General features: G+C 43.9%; 1 protein-coding gene across 2 annotated transcripts in view; it reads left to right on the top strand.

The window, feature by feature from the left end:
* The window catches only part of PDE4A (phosphodiesterase 4A), an 878869-nt gene that overhangs the window by 407175 nt on the left and 450389 nt on the right, over positions 1-21305 (top strand). The window contains exon 1 of one of the 2 annotated variants that reach the window (XM_069231818.1): positions 1257-2246. The exons of the other annotated variant lie outside the window; for it this stretch is intronic. Coding sequence (XP_069087919.1) covers positions 1990-2246 — 257 coding nt within the window. The 5' untranslated portion in view covers positions 1257-1989. Of the gene's footprint in view, positions 1-1256; positions 2247-21305 lie in introns of those variants that run through there. 2 annotated transcript variants of the gene reach the window in all.

The raw sequence follows: 21305 nt of genomic DNA, 5'->3' as shown, positions 1-21305 counted from the left end.
CCTGTCTTACATTTTCCAGTTCCTCCATGGGATCTTCCCCTGGTGTCATTGTCTTCAGGGTCCTCCCTGTGATACAGGATGTCTGAATTTGTTGTGTGCTGTATTGATTAAACTCTTGATATTGCACTTTGGGTTCATTGTGGTTTTTTTATTGGTAACTTGTTGAACCAAAATGGGTCTACTTGGATATTGGCTAATGCAGGAAGAACTGGATGAGAAACACGTATGAGGAGGTAATGCCCAGTCACTTACAGATAAACTTCATTACTCCAGGTACAGGTCTTCCTCATCTCTGTTGTAGATTCCCTTCCCCACCTGGTCCCATCCTGCTTTTTGGTTCTTTTGGGCTTGGATATGGCAGGATGTGGATCTGTGGGGATTCCCGTTATATGGCATACTGGGATAGAAGTGGCCATATTGGTGGTATTTTTCTGGATAGTTAGGGTAATCAACTTCTGTGGGAGCAGAGGCCTGCTCATGCAGTAAGGACTGAGATGAGGAAGACTGGTTTATTGGTAAGTAACCGGGCAATAGTAAGCAGTGACTGAAATGCATTCCCAGGGAGGTTTTCAGAATGCCCAAAAGAAGTTGTTAGCAAACCAGACAGCTGTGCTGTTGGGTAGGCTTCAACCTAATGAGAGCTAGGCCCAAAGGAAGTTTGTGCTCGCCATCTCACCTGGTTGACACTTAGGTAACCCAGCTGCTGCCTATTGCTGCCTGAGGAGGTCACTGATGCAAAATATGAGCTAAGCCCAAAGGTAATTTCTGTTCGCTTGCCCTCCTGTTTGACACCTTAGTATGGTCAAAGGGGCTGCTGCCTTCAGCTGCCTCAGTAGCTCACAGGTGCAAAATGAGAGTTAGGACCTAAAGGAGTTTGTGTTTGCAACCCTTTCTGGTTGACACCTTTGTATGGTCAAAATGGCTGCCTCTGGAGCTCACTGGTGCAAAATGTGAGGTAGGCCCGAAGGGAGTTTGGCCATGTCTGTTGCTCTGATGCATGAACCCTAAAGCCAAAAGACCAAAGGGCACATCTAGGTGGGGAAACAGCAATAGCAGGGCGCCCCGTTGGGCTTGTTCACAACAGCAAACTCTTAGCTTGCCTCAGGTCTCCCCGCCTCTTTGAGCCCAGCACGAGGTAATCTTATCGGGGTGGTTCCTTATGAGTTTATGATCTCTGCGCTTTCGCAAGCGCCTGCACCGAGTAGAGGAAGTCTGTCTCAAGCGGCCTTTTTTTCGTTTCTCTGTTTTTTTCTGCCACTGTACACGCCTCTTACGCCCAGGCTCGAGCTGTGACCAAGGCAGCTCTGCAGCAGTTGGCGAAGTGTTTTAGCTTCGGCAGAGAAGAACCTACCTCTGACCGCACCGCTGGTTTGACATTTGCTTACTAAGGCCCTGAAGGATGGGGACGCCGCAGCGGGTCCTAGTGTGAGTGGACGGTCCGGGGGGCCTCGCCTGTCAGAACCAAGTGCCCGGGCTCCGGTGGTCTTGTTCCACCCGCCCACGTGAGCTCGATCCTTAAAGTTTGCCACCAGCTCGAGACCCCCAGCTCGTTCCAGCAGCCATGGCCCCGCCATCCCGAAGCAGCACGTGCGTCCGTCGGTCCAGACCCTCTGTGCACAGCTGAGGTTCTCATCGCCGCAGACACGTCACAGAGGATTCCCGAGCGCGAGGGCGACGGTCGGAGTCCAGCATCCTGTCCCGTCGGACCCGCGTTCCCGCTGACCGCAGACCGAGACATGAGAACCTAGCAGATGCTCTTCCCTGCGTTTCTCAGCCCTTCGACGTTCCTCCCTTGAATGGGAGAGGGAAGAAGTAAAATATGTGGCACGTGGACAACCTTTACTCCTCGAACTCGAGGAGGAGGCCCTCAGTCAGAGGGTCTGCGGTGTCATTGAGTTTCAGCTGGTGATTTGGTGCAGGACGTGAGAGTGTAAGTGGGAAGTTGTGCCCGCGCGCCCCTTGCCTGCTGCCATTGGGCTACAGTCCACCATGGCTCATGAGAAGAAGATAAAGAGCATGCCCAGCCTCCCCAGCATTCCCGAGCTCGCCTCGCTGCACAGCCAGGAGGATGAGGCCTTCTTTCCCGTTTCACCCTTAACACGCAAGTCACGGGCACCCAAGATAGGGCAGCACCGCTCACCGACTTCCCCTGTCTTCTTCCCGTGCACTTCGCCGACATACCTGAAGAAGATGGTGGTGAACCGCAGCATCCAGGAGTACCACAAGAGGAAGTCCTTCTCGTGCTGGTAAGAAGGGAAGATATTAGTTCTTTCAGGGGTGGTGAGGCAAGACGGCGTAAGGCCTTACCTGGTTGGTGGCTAGAGAGGAATGTGCAAGGCTGCAGAAGAATAGGGTGGAAGGCCTCCCAGGCTGATAAAACAGATGGTCCTAAGGCTTTCTTAGGGTGGTATGAATAAAGAGTGTTATCACATCCCAGCAGGAGCAGGGTGCAACATCCTCAAAGAGTGGTAAGATAGGAGGGTGCAATTCACTGTGAGGGGTTTGCAGTTGTGTTACAAAAGAGGATGTTACTACACTCTGGTGCACATCTAATTGCTTTATTGTTGTTATTCCATTACAGAGGATGCTATTAATGCACTGTAGACTGGCTCTTACTGCATTTGGGGTGTATTTCCCCATATATGAGTCTTTTAATGGACAGGAACGGCTAGAGCTAATACGGATTTACACCCTGTCCAAGTAGGGACCCTCGCTCTAGTCAGGCTAAGGAAGTCAGACACCCAAGATAACCCCTGCTCACCCCCTTGGTAGCTTGGCACAAGCAGTCAGGCTTATCTCTGAGGCAATGAGTAAAGTATTTGCGTGCGTGCAGACACACACAAACACACACACACACTCTGAAAATACCACAAAAGTACTGACCATGAGTTTAGAAAAACAGGCAATATTTATGTGAGTAAAACAAAATCAAAACAACAAAAATACAACATACACAAATAAAGTTATCACTTTTTAAAGGTCTAAAAGAGTCTTAATCCTGAAAAATAGGTGGTTGTATCGTTATAACACACAGTACCTTGGACACGTCAAAAAGAAAGATGATATGGGATTGATGCATCGGAAAAACAAGTGATGTGTCAGTTATTTCCCTGCTGGATGGGCGATGTGTGGATTCTTTTCCTGTCTGGATTGCGATGCGTCAATTATTTCCCCCCTACACAGGCAATGTGTGAATTCTTTTCCAGCTGGGCTAGCGATGTGTTGAGTCCTTACTGCGGTGCAGCATTGATGATGAAAATGACATCCAGGGATGATGCTTGGAAAATACTGATGCACGGCAGCGATGGATCCATGCTGAAGCAGGCAATGCAATGATTTCACAGACGCGATACAGGCGCTGAGATGATGTTTCAGCTGCGTTGCAAGCGCTGCATCAATTTTTCTGCTGCAACGGCCTCAGTGCATGGAGTTTCACTCAGGTTACCAGCTTCCACTTCTAGGGGCCCAGGAACTGGATTCGGCACCACTTAGCAAGTCAGGACTCTCAGCAGAAGAGCCCAGGCACTGGCAGACAAAGTCTTTGATGTCCCTGAGACCTCACAACAGGAGGCAAGCTTCCTTTAAGTTCTTGGAGAACCTTGGAAATCAGGATGTAGAAAGGAAAGTCCAGTCCTTTCACTCCCATGACAGAAGCAGCTAGCAGCAGGCCAGCATAGCAAAGCAACAGCCAGAGTAGCAGTTGCTCCTACAGCATTCAGCTCTTCTTCCTGGCAGAATGTCCTCAGTCCAGAAGTGTTCTGAAGTTGTGGGGTCAGCAGTCCAATACTTAGACTCATTTCTTCCTTTGAAGTAGGCAAACATCAAAGGAAAGTCTTTGTAGTGCACAATACCCTGCCGCTCCCTATCCTGGCCCCGATACCTCTAGGGTGTTGGAGATTACTTCTGTGTGTGGACAGGAACAGCCCTATTCAGGTGAAAGTGTCAGCTTCTCCCTCTAGTCTAGCCCAGGAAGACTCATCAGGAAATGCAGGGCACACCTCTGCTCCCTTTGTGTGACAGTCCTGAGTGAATTCACAAACAGCCCAACTGTCACTCTGACCCAGACGTGTATTCCACAGCCAGGCAGAGGCACAGACGGGTTAAGCAAGAAAATGCCCACTTTCTAAAAGTGGCATTTTCAAACTTACAATATAAAAACCAACTCCACCAAAATATGTATTTTTAAATTGTGAGTTCAGAGACCCCCAAAATCCACATCTCTATCTTCTCCCAATGGAAAACTGCTCTTAAAAGATACTTCAAGGCAAACCCCAGGTTATCCTATGGGAGAGATAGGCCTTGCAATAGTGAAAACTACATTTAGCAGTATTTCAGGACATATAAAACACACCAGCACATGTCCTCCCTTTTAAATACACTGCACCCTGCCCATGGCGCTGCTTAGAGCTTACATTAGGGGTGACTTACATGCTGTAAAAGGGAAGAGCTGGGCTTGGCAAGTGAGTACACTTGCCAGGTTGAATTGGCAGTGTAAAACTGCTCACACAGACACTGCAGAGGAAGGTCTGAGACATGTTTGCAGGACTACTTATGGGGGTGGCACAATCAGTGCTGCAGGCCCACTAGTAGCGTTTGATTTACAGGCCCTGTGCACCTCTGGTGCAGTTTACTACAGACTTACCAGTAAATCAAATATTCCAATCATGGATAAACCAATCACCAATACAATTTAGACAGAGAGCACTTGCACTGTAGAACTGGTCAGCAGTGGTAAGGTGCCAAAGAGTCATAAAACCAACAAAAACAGGTCAGAACAAAATAGGAGGAAAGAGGCAAAAAGTTTGGGGATGGCCCTGCAAAAAGGGCCGTTTCCAACAATGTAGCAACAAGTATTACATAATCTTTGCATTCTTAATTGCTGAATGATAAACAGGTGAACTTGATTTGTTTCTGCTTGTATGTGTTTTCCTATTGACACTGAAGCATCTGGCCTTGGTTGTAAAATTCATACCCCGTCGCTCTGAGTGCTTGGGCTCTTTACGAGTACTGGTCAGTGTTACATTTTTGTAACTTCTTCTGTTGAATGGTGCAGAGTATTCCCTTCTGGGGTGGCCAGACTTACTCAATAACTGGTATCAAAATGAACGCCTATTAGTGAGTTTTGCTGATGTGCACGAGAACCCCTCTGCATTTTGCTAAAGTACGCTTCCATAGCCCCGTGTGGCTTAGTTATATGCAGGGCCACTGGAATTATGTGGCAGGAAGGGACCAAATTATGAGGCAGGGTTGACTAATTTATGTGGCAAGAAAATTCCAACTATGCATTTATAATGCCAATCGCTCTAACTCTTGCACATGCGAGACCTCTTGCATTGCAAATGTCTTCCATTCTACATCAAAGGATAATACTTTACATTTAGTTCTTGGTGCATGAGGTAAGCTTGTGGGTGCAGGAAGAAGTCACTTGAAAGCTGAACTCATTACGCGCTTGAGGGTCTAAGAGGACATTATGGTGAGCCAGAGCTTGAGCCTGCCTCAAGCTTTCAGGAGCTCGCTCACCTCTAGTTGCTACCATACTTCTTTCACACATACAGCACCCTACAACATACATTTTATGATGTACTCAAAGTAAATTCTTCTCTATATGAAAAAAAAGCCTGCATCAGCCATGCAGTAGTTGCAGACAGGTTTTTCATCCCTGAAACCTTAGAGTTTACACTCTACAGGGCATCAGTAATTGCTTACAATGCGGCATAAGTCAAATGAAGCAGATCAAAAACAAGCTACGTCAACAAGCTCACTAATGGAAGATTAGTAATCAATATATGATGCTGAAAAGGGCATGTTTACATATATCTACACTGTGTGTCCAACTTTACATATCTGAAAGTGGACAGAGGAATAATATAGAAGTTGAAATTTGTAAAAATGGTGGGCAGGATGTGTGGCTGGACTGATCCTAGTCTCGGGCAAGAATGAAGCACAGCTGGGAGGGTAATCAGCTATGGTAAATATCTAAAATAGAGAGAAGATTGATTAAATTGGTCCTTGAAAACATTTTTTCAGCTCTTTTTAAAGGAATGGTAAATATGTAGTAGTATACCTAGAAGGCAAAATAGATTTTCAAAATTTGGTAGCATAGTCAAAGAACTCTTGGAGTGCAGCCACAGAATGTCCAATTGCAAGTTGTTGAAGATGGGAATCTCAAGTAGGAGAGTGTTGAAGCCGCAGAGTTGTCGGGAGATCTTAAAGGTGCCATCCAGTGAAAAATGTCACATTGGGTTTTAAACCCACGGAAACATAATTAAACAAAGGCACACTCTAGAATTCCTACAATCAATAATGTTTTCAATCAGTCAGTCTTGGAGATAGGACAAACTGAAGCTTGAAAAGTAGCTTTAAAGGGGACCAAGATGAATTGTTGGACTCCCAAATACAATGGAATTACTTTAATCTAATCTTGGGAGGACCAGAGTTTGGATTGCTTCCTCTGCATTCCAGTAAATACTGTTGAAGCCAAAAAAAGAGTCTGAGTTGGTGATTGGCAAGTCGTGCCATTTTTGTTTTTAAGAGTAAATCCAAGCAGATTTCGATAACGGTCCACATTCAATAAAGAAAATTAGTTGAATCCAATTAGTTTTAAACTGGTGTCACTGAAGATTGCAGAGAAATGAGGGAAAACAGTTTTGTCAGGACCAAATTTGAAGTGATGAGCATTTATCCACAACTGTTATCTAGGTTCATATTCAGTATGGCAATGTCAGTTCAAGAAGGAGCCTTCAAATACAGTTGGCGATGTAATATTCCAGACTTTTTAAAGATTGAAGGTATGGTTGAAGAGTGCAGACGCCTCTGCAGATCCCTGAGGAACCTCTTGAAGTATAAGTACAGGGATTAGAGAAGACTCTGGGCCTGATTCTAATCTTGGCGGGCGGAGGGAGCCGCCCGCCAAGCGGGAACCGCCAGAAGACCGTCCCGCGGTCAAAAGACCGCAGCGGTCATTCTGGGTTTCCCACTGGGCTGGCGGGCGACCGCCAAAAGTCCGCCCGCCAGCCCAGTGGGAAACACCCTTCCCACGAGGAAGCCGGCTCCGAATGGAGCCGGCGGAGTGGGAAGGTGCGACGGGTGCAGTTGCACCCGTCACGAATTTCAGTGTCTGCAAAGCAGACACTGAAATTCTTTGTGGGGCCCTCTTACGGGGGCCCCTGCAGTGCCCATGCCATTGGCATGGGCACTGCAGGGGCCCCCAGGGGTCCCACGACACCCCATACCGCCATCCTGTTCCTGGCGGGCGACCCGCCAGGAACAGGATGGCGGTATGGGGTGTCAGAATCCACATGGCGGATTCCCATGGGCAGCGGAAAGTCGGCGGTACACCGCCGGCTTTCCGCTTCTGGCTGTACCGCCGCGGTCAGAATGCCCGGCGGAGCACCGCGGCTTTTCCGCTTCTGGCTGTACCGCCGCGGTCAGAATGCCCGGCGGAGCACCGCCAGCCTGTTGGCGGTGCTACCGCCAACCCCCGCCCTGGCGGTGAATACCGCCAGGGTCAGAATGACCCCCTTTGTCTGTTATGATGTTTTGTGAGCAGTTAGAAAGATAGGGCTTGAACTTTTAAAACACCTTGTCTTTGAAACCCATACGATCCTCTAAAGTATGGATGTAAATGTCATGGTCGACCATACCAAAGGCATCTGATAGATTGAGTGGTATCAAAAGTCAGTATTTGTCATTATCCAATAGGTGCAGCACATCATTGGTGATGTTCTGTATGGCTATTTCAGTGCTACATCCTGCTCTGAAGCCTCATTGCAGATAGTAAAGAATATTATCATTATAACAGACTTTTACTAAGAAGTTGGCTTTCCAATTTGATTATTTAAATATTTATATGTACTGTAGTGAGCATTTTTTTTTAAATACTTTTTTTGCCAAATGCAAAATGTGTTGCAGCCATTTGTATGTGGCTTGCACTGTCTCAAACTTCAAATAAAAATCAAGCTTTGACAATGCCAATTAGTCTAATTTACCTTTACATACCAGTAAGACCGATTGGCATTGCCAATGCTTGTTTATAGTATTGAGTCAAGACTGATGTTTTCTCTTCCACATTTCTTCTGGAATTTTTCTAGTGTGTGTTAGAAGGCACTGAGAGGCAACAAATTTGTTTTGTTTAAACATGGCTGTTCATGAAATGCTGCATACTGATCAGGAAGAGTGACAAATCTATTGTTAGAAAAATCTAAATGTCGAACAAAGAAAGGGAGGAAAGCAACAAATGGAAGGGAGATGCTGAGGCCCATATTTATACTTTTTTAGCGCCGCAATTGCGCCGCTTTTTGACGCAAAAGCGGCGCAAACTTGCAAAAACAATTGTATTTTGGAGGTTTGCGCCGCTTTTGCGTCAAAAAGCGGCGCAAATGCGGCACTAAAAAAGTATAAATATGGGCCTGAGATTGATATGAAAGCCACCCGATCTTGAATGATGATTGGCTCTGTGGAGTATGGTATAAAAGTGTGCTGCCTGTAGCGATACCTCACATTTTATCATCCAGATGATCATTTTCCTCTAGCAGCAAAACCATTTAAAACCATTTGTTGCCATTCACTGCTTTATTTTATGATCACATAGGTTAATTACCTGCAGTGGCTTGAATGTATCACTGGTCTAGGGACTAGGATTCACTCATCAAGTCAGTGGTCCTGCACATTGAGCTGGTGATGGGCAAGAGTCAGTGTTCTGCTGCAGCATCTTAATAAGTAATGTGTATGTTTCATCCCAGTGTTAGCTGTAACACTCTGTCGTTATCTCAAAATCCTGATAGCTGCCATAAAGACCAGAGCAATGGAAATGTTTCTTGAGCTTTGATCTGTGAAACATTCATGGGTGGGTTATTAGTGGTACACCTGTGTTATGGTAATGAGTACCTGCACACCAAATGCCTTGCCAGAGAAGCCACTACAGAGAAAAGTAGTTTCATAAAGTATCTCTAGAGAGAAACACCATATAAAAATGTGTTACAGAGAAATACATTCATAGAGAAGTCACTACTAAAACAATTGCTACAGGGGCTAACTGTACAAAGAAACCACTGCAGAGTAAGGTTGTCAATAAGAAATATCTTCACAGAGAAAACTTGTTTTTGAGAAATACCTTTTACAGAGACACCACAACAATTATTAAGAAAATAATTTACGGAGTAATCACTAAAGAGAAAAGTCAATCCAGAGAAATATTTATAGAGATAAACCACTGCAGAGATAATTCATTACGGAATAATACCTGTGGAGGGAAATCCCTAAAGAGAATGTTTGCTTCAAGAAAATGTATTTACAGAGAAAAAATGAGAATCATTGTCACAGGGAAATAGCTCTACAGAAGAAAACACTATACTGAGAAACAACTAAAGAGAAAAGATTTTACAGGAAAATAGTTATACAAATAAACACTGTTGAAACAGGCTGTTGCTTGACTCAGAGAGACCTCTCTCATCTGATCCACCTTCCCAGGGGCGTATCTTCAGGGTGATGTTTGGGGTGCTACCCCCCTAAAAATGTATTCTGTAGTAAATAATTGGTTACAAGTGCTTTCAATCAGGTAATGTGAAGTGTCTTTTGGATTACACCTGGGATTTTTACATGCTCCACTGAGAAAACATTTACACTCTCTCACCTCTGTGTTTTGAAGGCCTTAAAAGATGTTGATTAATTTGAAAAATATATGTACCCCAAAGAATCCGCACTCCTCTCTTTCCAATGCCCCTTAAGCCCCCTGATGTTCTGCTTCTCATATAATGTGTTTTAACAAGATGATTGTGGGGAAATCTGAAGCTCACCCCCACAATCATACTGACCAAGCTACGCCCCTGCACCTTATGTGCTACTTCAAACTTTCAGCCATGCTGCACTGCTGTGCAACACGGCTAAATGCTAGTTTATTGCCTAATAGGCCATCAATGGAGATTCCTGGCTCCCCCTAGAGAGGCACTACTTTAGCATACTTTTTCCTGTTTCATTTTCACACGTTTACATTCATTTCATTTTAGTACCTTGTTGTATTGTGCGGGAAGGGAGCTAGCTTGCCACAGTGTAGTGCTGGAAATTAGGGGGATCGTGCTGGATCCTGGTTCCAGAAGCTATTTATAGATCGAATCTGGGATCCGGCCAACCCAGGGAAATATGCTGAATTTGTCCTGCTGTCATTTTCTGACATCAGCCCACAATTTGGATGTGCACAGATCTTCTTTGCATTCTGTTCAGTGCAGTAACATGCAGGCAGGGAGGAAACTTTCTTGTTTTTATTTCCCTCTGGCCAACAAAGGCCTGATTTAAAGGGCCACCCCCCTTCTTTTGTTCAAGTATCATCCTGGCTGGGAGCCATTTAGAGGCTTATACCTAAATGCCAATCCAATTGAGGCACATTGCTTACAACTTCACAAGGAACTATGACTTGGAGGTAGGTTTTTGGCTTTGCTCAAACCCCTTATGTAAGAGATGTGCATGCAGTGTAAGAATGCAAGATTTATCTGTGTGTATGAGTAGTTATTCTCATAATGATTTAAATAACACCTAATAATTTAAGATGAATTTAGTTTCATAGTGCTACTCATCCCAGTATAGAGTATCAAAACGCTTAACATCACACACAGAGGTTCTATAAATGATACAATTGTGTACATCAATGTACAGTACTTAAGACAATGTGGTTTATAATAATTTGTAGGAATCACATATCATCCATACTTGTGGATATTTTATGATAAGGGTGACCAATCAGGAGAAACAAAAAGTCAGGGAATAAATTGTAACGCATTGTTTGGGGTTGTTTGTACTTACAAGACTTTATTAGTTCTCAGAGGAGCCCTTCTTTGCAATCTTAGAATAAAAACAGGTAGAGGGAAAAGGGATCTAAGCATGTGCCTTAGGATCTGATGCAGTTCCTTCATGCCAGTAAATAGATCACTGTACTATATTAGATGGATTCCAACTTATGAACAGGATAAAACAAAATTATCTCATTGTCAAAAGCAGTAGCCCACTTACCTATCTACCTAAGATACAGATCTGTGTGTTCCACAATGTGTTTTGCAGCAGGCACATTAACCCGTTATGCTTCTTTGAGTCAAAAATGTGATTGGAAAAAACACAGAACTTTCCCAGAACTACATTAACCACCAGTTATCTCCCTACTATTATAATCCCCTCCAAACTCCTGGGCACACAAAGATATGTGCAGCAGGTGTCTTAACCCTGTAAGATATTTTAAAATTCACCCTCTTTGTGACAAATTAAGGAAACTAGAACAGATTTGCTTTCATTTTTATCCTTGTTGCCAATTTCTTTGTAGTAGATTTTTTAAATGTATAAGTCGACTGTCAGACTCTGCTTTTCAAGCCCCGCTCTTCATGATTCCACCCTTTTCCTCTGCCACACCTTGACTCCCCAATTTGTTTCCTCCTGGAGCAAATTTTTTCCAATTCCAGCACTGATAGTGTGCGTCAGTCTGCATGAAAGCCACACACCCTTAATAGCTTACCATGTTAATAACACTTCCGCAAATCTGACACAGCTTGTCTGCCACAGAGAGACCTCCCTCATCTGAGCCACCTTACACACCACTTGCATCATGACTAGTGGTACTTGAAGTTCTTCTATGTCCCGCTTTTTTTTCCTTGTAGGTATTCACAGGAGGTGTCTGGTTCCACTTGAGTTAATTGACTGGGACTCTCCTGTGGTTTCCTTTATGTATTTTATTTTCACTGGTTTATTTTCATTTTATTTAGTACCTCGTAGAACCACACAGCTAGTGACCTTGCTGCACTGCAAGGGAGCTGCCTGGCTTCAGTTCATATTTTATTATTACCCTCGTATTTAGTATTACGCTCACTTCTGATAGTTCTAATGAATCAACTTGCAGGCCACGCCCATATCCTTGCGAGCCATTCAAATAGCGTTGTTCAAAAGCAAGCACTTCAGTGCAGGTCCGTGCATGGTCAGACTGCACCAAGTGCTGGAAACTCTGAGGTTTCAGACTTTCACACTAACCAATCTACAAATGTTAGCCAAAAGGGAAGCCTTTTTCCTGTAACTTTGTCTCCCCAACGCCACCCCCAACCCCGCACCCCGTGCCACACCCACTCCATACTCCCCCAAGCCCCCCTCCCAACCACCACCACCATAGCAGCTAGGTTACCGAGGCCCCTGCATGATGTACTGTTCCAGGCAATATTTTTTTCTTCGAATTCTGGGAATTGTAATCCTGTTTCATAATTGAATAAACAAGGAAACAAGTCCCAGAATTTTATTTAAAAAACCTGGACTGGAGCAGTACATCACGCATGGACCTGGTAAGCTTGGCACTGTTTAACTACAAGAACACTCAGACTTCATTTGTTCATGCTCCTTTTGGAATTCTGACCATCCCCTCTGATAACTTGCCCTCTCTCCCACTGGCAGGGCCAGAGGTTGTACACTGTCCTTACCTTTATGCTTGGTCCCTGCCTAGACATACGACAGATTTCTGGGCCCTAATTTCTTCTTCAGCCATGCATTCTCTTCATTGCTGTCTCCATCCACTGTCAAATCCTGTTCTTGTACTGGCAGTACCAGAAGGTTATACCATATTAAGTGTAGACAGGCTCTCTAAACTAGGGCAGTGGCTTAGGCATCATTTTTTGTTCCTCGCTTCAGTCCAATTTCATTACATCCAATTCCTTCCCTGGTTCGAGTATCTTATTTTTCAAATTGTCCAGTAAAACTACTGCTTCGTTCTGGGATGCTCTAGTTTACTGCTTTCCCGGGACTACATGATGGCTTTCACCCTAAACTCAAAGGGCTTTTGGCCCCTTTAATACTGAAAGCTCCCAATTTTACCACCATTGGTGATCCTAACTTCCACTTGGAAACCATAAAGAGAGGGGCTTCTCCACACTCACTGATGACTTACAGGCCTTAGCTTTAGCCCAATATGTATCAAAACCCACCCATCAAGCAAGCCATCTTCTGGGCCCCATCTTTTCCAATGTGGAGGAACACTGCCATATCTTGATCAGACCACTGCCTCATCTAATTTCATTGCCCATGAAAGTATGGCCTCTTCCTTCCACCTCTCCGGGTGCCTCATCCCCCTATCAGGCGTGGAAATCTATCTCACAGGGCTCCCCCTCAATGCGTTGTCACTTACCCCTTTTGTTTTCAGCTCTGATCTTAACTTGGCTGCCACCACAAAGGAATCTCGAAGCACTCCTCTTATCCCATTAACAGACATTAGGGGCCCTCCCTCAGGTGCTATCAGCAACAATTCAGAGCGGCATATCATGCTTCCTTCACTAACTCCAACTCTTCGAGCTCCAACTCTTTCCAAAAACTGTTTTCTGCAGTTAGAAACTTAGCCAAACCAAAGCTTTCAGCAGTGCAGCCCTACCTTCCCCTGAGCTTTGCTTTTCTATATCAAAACATTTTATCACAAAAGTAGGAAAGATGCTTGTCAACGTTGATTCATTGTCGTTCCTCAAACATAAGTCTTGCGTATACAATGGTGCCTCTCTACCCTGTTGCAGCCTTCTGATTTTGATTCTCCCTCTCTATTAAGTCTAGGTCACTGACTGACTCTTGCCCTTACCGCTTATCGAATTTAGGATTTAATATGTTAGGTCTCTTCTTAGGTCTCTCTGTGCGCCATCTCTGTCATATACTTGAGTCCTCCCTTTTGTGGAAGCATGCATCAGTGCTCGTCCTTCTCAAAAAGGCTCCTGCTGTTCCCAACATCATGACAACTTATTGCCCAATCTTTTTACTGCCTTTTCCCTCTAAACTGTTGAAAATAGTGGTGAACATGCAAATTTCACATTATTTAAAATTACATTTTCTCTTGGACGCATCTCATTTGCGCTTCCAAGCACCTCACAGCACAAAAACCATCCCTCCTAGCTGCTGCGGAGGATATCCATTGGATTCTTGTTCAGTACTGTGCCACACACCATTCTTAAATGCCTTCACAGTATGGGGCTCTGCCTTCGCGCCCTTGGATGCTTATTTGTTGGATAGGATCCAGTCTACACATATCCCCCCATATTGTTCAATCTCTTCTAAACTTATTAGAGATGTTCCAAAGGGATCATTCTCAAGTTCTACCGTGTTTAATGTCTACATGGCCCCTTCGGCCAAGACTGTTAAAACATATGGGTTTAATATCCTCTCATACGCAGACACACTGAAATTGTTGCCTTGATCTCAGACAACCTTTCTGAAACACAGGTAAAGTTTCATTTAGACATGGTAGACATTACCAGCTCGACCTCCTCAGACTATTTAAAGTTAAACAGTTTTGTTCAGCCACTCCATCAACATCTGTTCTTTCCTCTGGTGGCCAGAAAATATTGGGAGACACCCTTGTCCCTTCCAAAACCATCACAAATGTAGAAGTACTTCTTGAGCACAGGCTAGCCATATTACCACTCTAATAACTCCGGTCTCAGCTGTCTGTTTTACCACCCTTAAAATGTTACAGAAAGTCTCTGCCTGGCTCCCCTTGGCTGCTCAGAAGACTGTGATTCAGGCCTGGGTCACCTTCTGTTTTCACTATGGGAATGCCCTCTACCTGGGCACAGGCCGACATCTTAAGAATCAGTCGTCTTCATACAAAATACTGCTGCTCTGCTTGTACAGGATCTGCCAGCCCAATCTTTTATATCTGAACATAAGCGAAGTGTAGGTTTGTTCCCTATGAAAAAATGCACCATAGTTGAAACCCTTTGTTTCACTCACAAAACTTTATATAGGACTGGTCCTACCTATCTCATGAGGAAACTTTCCTTTCACCAACCCACCCATGCTCCCTCCCAACATTCCCCGTTTTCATTGCGCTAGAGCTGGTGGTCCGTCCTTCTCATTGCTGGCTGCAAAGTACTGGAACAAGCTTCCACTGTCAATACACCATCTAGCTGGTCTTCCCGCTTTCAAAAAAAAAAAAACAACTCAAAATCTGAATCTATCAGTCCTTAATACTAATACAAATAAAATGCCAGTACTGGTCACTAAACAGTGCACAAGTACTATCCTTATACAAAAAGATCTACACGATCCCTTTAAGTTCCTACCGCCACCTAAACCAATCACACATGAAAACATCCACCAAGGGAGGCAGATTATATTCACTTATGAATTGAGATGAAGTGAATATAATCTGCCTCCCTTGGAAGATTTTTTTTTATCAATATCTCTTTAGTTTGCTTCCTTGTGAGTTCTTGTTTATTCTCCGCACTAGGACACCCCTAGTTGGGTAACAGTTGCACTTCATAAATCCACATAATATTTTACAGGGTTAAAAAGCTTTGTAGAAAAACCACTGCTGAACTAGGTTCCTTGGGCCTCCAAGCTCGTCACTAGAGGAAGGAAGAGGACAGCAGAAGGAAACCGATATGTAACCAAAGATGCTTGAAAAGCAGGCACGTTGAGGCCTATCTTCTCACGGACATCAGACAGGCAGCAGCCAGGAACTGCACAGGAAATGCGTTTCACAGCTCAGCCTCCTGATTTGGCCCTGGTCACCTTCTTTAGTGAGAACACAAAAAAAACACATTTGTGTAGGAAAAAATGATTTTTTATGGCATCACAATGGGAAAGAGGAAAATGCCAAGGTTGGATCGCTTGTGTTAATCCCAGTCACTGGTACTACTGTGGGCTATTTTTTAATCACTAAGCCACTGCATCCAGAGAGCAAGCGCATACAGATCAGTCATGGTCCTGCAGCAACAGGGTCAGTCCAGGCCAAACTAGCTGACCACATCCCGAAAGCAGTTTCAGCCATGTTGTGGCTCATCAGTGATGTGCAGCTTGAATCCTATTGCACAGTGTGTGACAGAATCTACATCTGGGCCTACCCACGTCATTTGAGGCCTTACACTAAATAATAAAAAGAAGTAATGGAAGGAATGCTTGAATGAATCTCAGCCACTAGTTGTTGCTATGAGTCGACTTCATGTCCAATGCTGTTGTTGCTCTGCCACTCCAGAGAGCAATCATATGGAAATCAGCCTAGGCCCTGCTGCAGTAGAGACACTAATTCCAAATTCTCAGGTTACCTTTCCTCTGAAAGGGACTCAAGCAACCCCAAAGAGTTTTTAGCTTTTTGTTCCTAATAGGTGAGGTGCAGCCTAAATCCTTTAGCACATCTTGCATACTCATTACAAATTGGTATCACACTGAAACATAGAGTGAGTATCTGGCCTGCCGGTTCAGAATTCATTATTACTTATTCGGTGCCAAGTCGCATTTGCCTATGTATGGTCCTTATCTGTAATGGTACACGAGAGCTTAAAACAATTGACTGGGATGCAGCACAGACTAATTATCAGTGGTTAAGATGCATTCAAGTATCCACTCGTCACATTTTGTGCTGCCTTCATGGTTTTACAGCATTTATAGGATGCAAACAGCTGCACTGGTGATGGAAGTACTTTGGCAATCTAACATTGCCTGTAGCATTTCTATTCCTCCCAGATCTTAAAGACTTAATACCACTGGTGAGGCCTAAAACAGCTGCTAAACATATTTGTGGTTGTCAGCCATCTTATAGAAAGGGCTGACTTTAACTGGCAGGCTCTTGTCTAAAGGCAGACAACAAGGCTGTCATAATAATCAAACTCACATTAGGAAAGCTTATGTGAGCTTGGTAACCCCTAACCCCTACTCTTTATAAGTAAATGCCATGTCATATAATTTATGACATGGCATTTACTTATAATTGTGGTGTTTCCACATTTGTTAAATAACCCATCATTGGGTCCATAATTTGCAGAATTTGCAAATTTGTTTCTAGCGCAAAGAATCAAAAGTTAGTAAAAAATCAGTTGCAGGCACTTTGCAGAGGCTGATTTGTCACCTTTTCATTGCATATTATTGCATTTGGGATATAAACCCAGCAGTAATAAAGTGAAAACGTTGTCCAGACAGTCTTAAGTATAAAAATGTTAAAATAATGAATACTATCACAAAATGTTCCACATAATGTCTCATAATTTGGTCTTCCACTGCCGCATAAGTTGGTCTTCCCCTGCCACATAATTCAATCTTCCCCTGTCCCATAATTCAGTGGCTTTGTTCAACCTTCACAAGACAAATTTGAAAGTAAAAAAAAAAACACTAGGGGGCAGATGTATCAAAGGATTTTACAAATTCTGTATCTATGGGAAAATGTTTTCGTACATATGGCCCTAGATGTCCATTGTTGTTGGAACTGTGTGGTTCCCATCATCAACTTCCAACAGAGAGCTTCACCCTGATTGGATCATCCAGACCCTTACTCCGGATATCAAGAAGTCTCTGGCGGAAAGATGCTCAGTGTCAGAGGCTACAAGCAGAAGGCCAGCCACAGGCTGGCAACTCGACGCTCCTAGGTCGCTTGGAAAGACAGGGAAAAGGTTAAGTGTTCATGATGACAGTCAGCCAAATGGCGTGATAATTTTTAGGAAAATCAAAAAAATGGCCATAACTGGATCCATAATCTACATGCAGCGCACTTTTACTGTTTGCTTCACGGCGCACCTTTCAAAAGGTATGCTGGACACAAATAGGGGTTAATACGCCATATTACAAAGAATACACTGCCCCCTGGGCAGCCGTGAACTTGTGCCCCCCTCATAGCAGTGCATTCAGTGAAATACGAAGCAGCTGCTTCAAAGCCACTCTGAGTTCAACAGGGCAGGCAGCATGCCACCTGCACTTTGAAGAGGGATCCACTTGCAAGAGGGTGCAGTGAACGACTGCACCCACCTTCAGGGGGATGTCTAGGAGGGTCCATGAGACCCTCTTTTTCCCCTCCAGAGGGTTGCCTTTAGTGGGCACACTGAAAGTGCACCTCCTTTTTTAGATGCATTTTCAGTTCCTAAGGGCACGCTTGCCTCTGATCCCGCGTTCCCAATACATTTGCTGGCATAATGCGCAGGAGAAGACACAAAGTGATCCTTTCATTTGCATGGAAGGGAATGCCCACTCATAATAGCACAGACAATACCTTTAATTTGCGGTCTTGTTTTTCTCAACGGAGTACGCTATATTTGTGCCAACCTCAGCTTTCAAAGGGAGGCTAAAGAGAGCGGCCAATGGCAATGTGAGCAGACGTGCCAACGCTTTGGAGAGGTATTCTAGAGCAGTGGTTCCCAACCTTTTGATTCCTGTGGACCCCCACTTTAACATTAATGGAACCCAGGGACCCCCACTGAATCATCATGGGAATCCGGCGACCCCCTCCTGAGTCATTACTGGAAGCTGGGGACCTAATTTGTCAATATTTGTTAATATTTTTTAATTTTCTAGGCTCTCGCGGACCCCCTGAGAAGGCTTCGCAGACCCCCAGGGTCCCCGGACCACAGGTTGGGAACCACTGCTCTAGAACAAGTCGATAAATGGGTAAGGCTGCTACTTTTTACTTACCCTTGCTACCCCCGACCACCTAATTCGTCACACTGGCGGCAGGACCAGATGGTAAACAGAACTCAAAGATCCTCGATTAATATCTGCACTTTCCGCTAATTGCTCTTCCTGTATTGCTTCAGTAGCTTGTAGGAAGGTGCTTTGGTTCTAAAGGTGGGGGAAGAGGTCACATATTTGATGTAGGGGAACTCAAAGGGTGTGAAATGTCACTTGAGCTAGCCCTTGCATATTGGTGAGTTAACACACATACAGCCAATACCCTGTTGCTGGATGGCGTGTTATTTGAATGTCCTTATCGCTATATCATCTGGCATAAATAATTTCCAAATAGTGTTTACAAAACTAGCACCCCGTTGGAGTTCATCATAGAAAGCCTTCTCCTAATGATATTTTGTGTTGAAATTTAATGCAGAATATTTGTGACAGGCGATTGTTTGTGTCCACAATATTCTAACTTGCAGCCGATATGACATAGGTTGGTGTTAATTGGCCTTACAGATTTAAAAATTAAATTAGTGTATTCTGAAGATGTGCTGAGCAGAACTGGCTTGATTAGTCTTGCTTCAAAGGGACCCCCCCGACCCCCCCCCCCCCTGGAGCAAACCATGCAGAAATAGAGCACTCGCCCTCTCCCACAGAAACATTGACTGAATTTAAAAAATGCCTTTTTTGTTTCCGTAAATGAAGCATCGCCGCAGGACTCCCTTCCTCTCTGGGCCCACCACAGGTTCCCCAAAATGCTGACGTCCTCGTTATGTGGTGTAGCGTGTGTGGTTCCCATGGGTGTCGGGCTCTGTGTACAAACCTCTTGAAAACGAATTATTCTGTTTCCTGGCAGAGCCGTTCTTCATTTGGCCTCACTGACTTCCTTTTTATCCGGGTGAAGAGTAAATGTAATGTTTGCAGTTTATCCAGTTCTGTGGGTCAAATAAGGGAGCAGCTTCCATCATGGAGAAAGGAGCATTGAAAATGTTTGTTGTTAGATTTTGGTGAGAGGCTTCCTGTACCATTAGTCCTCCGCTTTACGACACGGCGTCTGTGAACGGGACAATGGCTCAGTGCTTTGTACCTCAGAATCCGCCATACACCCTCCTTAGGTCGGTAGGTTATTTATCATTAAATTAGGTTGGAGTAACATTCATTAAGAGAGTTTAGAGCAAAACTGCAACAGAAACCTCATATAAAAAGCAACTTATTTCTGGTGCCACAACCAACCATACGGCCTCTGGAACACGTCACCTCGGGCATTATTATTACAGATCAAGCTGCGTAAATTTGGCTGTTTGATTAGAAACCGTACAGAAGTTAGGGACAGTCTTTTTACAAAGCAGACCCGGTTCACAATTTATTTATTTTGGTTTTGTATGTGATTAGTGCATCCCGAGCACCCCCACAGGACCATCTGCACGCATTACATACAACAGCCGCTTATAAACAACTTAAAGATGTCAGGACAGGATGGAAGAGGAATAAAGTGAACATTCAGGTACCGTCTGAACAGGTGTGTTTTTAAGTATTTCTCGAGGGATAGCAAGGTAGTATTGAGTCTTTGAAGACTCTTACTGGTATATTGTCCTGGTCTTTTTCCTATATTTCTTGGCATTATTCTGGTGGACAGCTAAGCATGTCAGGTCTTCTGAAGAGATTCCTACAAGCATTATAGTTTGTAGAAAGAAGTAACCAACACAAAAATCCTTGCCTATAAAAGAATTCTGTGAGATTTTATCTAATAAAATACCTGTGTACAGGCTTTAACACACTGCAGAAACAATTCACCCTAAAGGCCTATTTAATTTAACATACGTGTTACATGGTAAATAAATTAGGTCTACTTCCTCTATTGTAACTTTTCATAATCAACAGATCAGGCCTATAGCATCTGATATATCTTTTCCTAATGAACCAATCAGAGCTATAGCCTTTGTTATTGGCTTGTCAACATAACCATCTCAGGCCTGCTGTACTGAGTGTAAGCTTTCCCACAAGGCAACCATCAGACATACTGCATACAATTACAAAAGCGCACACAATTACAGTTGACAAAGCAAGATATTATCTCTCCTAAGAGGATCTTGCAAGGATTCCCACAGTGCAAAACCCTTACACTTTCTAGCACAGTGAAATAGCAATCCATCCTTAAATGCCTATTGCCTTTATTACATGTTTTTTACACTACATAAGTTAAGAATACTTGCTTTGTCATAACTTTTCAGTGTTAACAGATCACACCTAGAGAATCTGACAAAACTTCTTACAGGGAACTATTGAGAGCTACAGCCTCTACCAGTTGCTTCAGAATGTATCCAATCTATTGAAATACATCTAAAATGGCAACGATTATACCTACAGTTACAAAAGTACAAATATGCACAAAAGTGCATTTGATGAAACAATATTCAACCTGTCTCAATATGTCCTAACAAGAATCATCACAGTGAATATCTTCTACTCCCAGGGTTTGCCAGAGTGGGTGACTAACACTAAAACTCTTACCTACTATGGTAATTTGTGGGATCTCATGTAGCAAGATACCCGTCTACACCTGTAACAGTCTGATACCAACCCACTGTTAAAGGCCTAGTGCCTTTAACAAATGTTTCCAATTACTTTTCATAATAAACTGATCAGATAGACAGCATCGGACATAATTTTACTCAGTGCACCAATCAGGCCTACTGTTTTGAGCGTAGTCTTGCAAGGTAAACTTGAGGCACACAGTCATAAAGTTGCAAAGGTATACAAAATTACAGTTGGCAAAGCAAAATTCTCTCTCTCCTAAGAGGGGCTAACTGAGATTTTTACAGTGCAAATCTTCTATACCCATAGATTTTCAGAAGGAGTAACCAACACAAAAACCTGTGCCTAATAGGGTACTCTGTGAGGTTCCATGTTATAAAATATCTACCTGTAGGTTT

This window comes from Pleurodeles waltl, chromosome 4_2 (genome assembly GCF_031143425.1).
Source record: "Pleurodeles waltl isolate 20211129_DDA chromosome 4_2, aPleWal1.hap1.20221129, whole genome shotgun sequence".
Classification (NCBI taxonomy): Eukaryota; Metazoa; Chordata; class Amphibia; order Caudata; family Salamandridae; genus Pleurodeles; species Pleurodeles waltl.
This window is presented reverse-complemented; position numbering and strand designations above follow the sequence as displayed.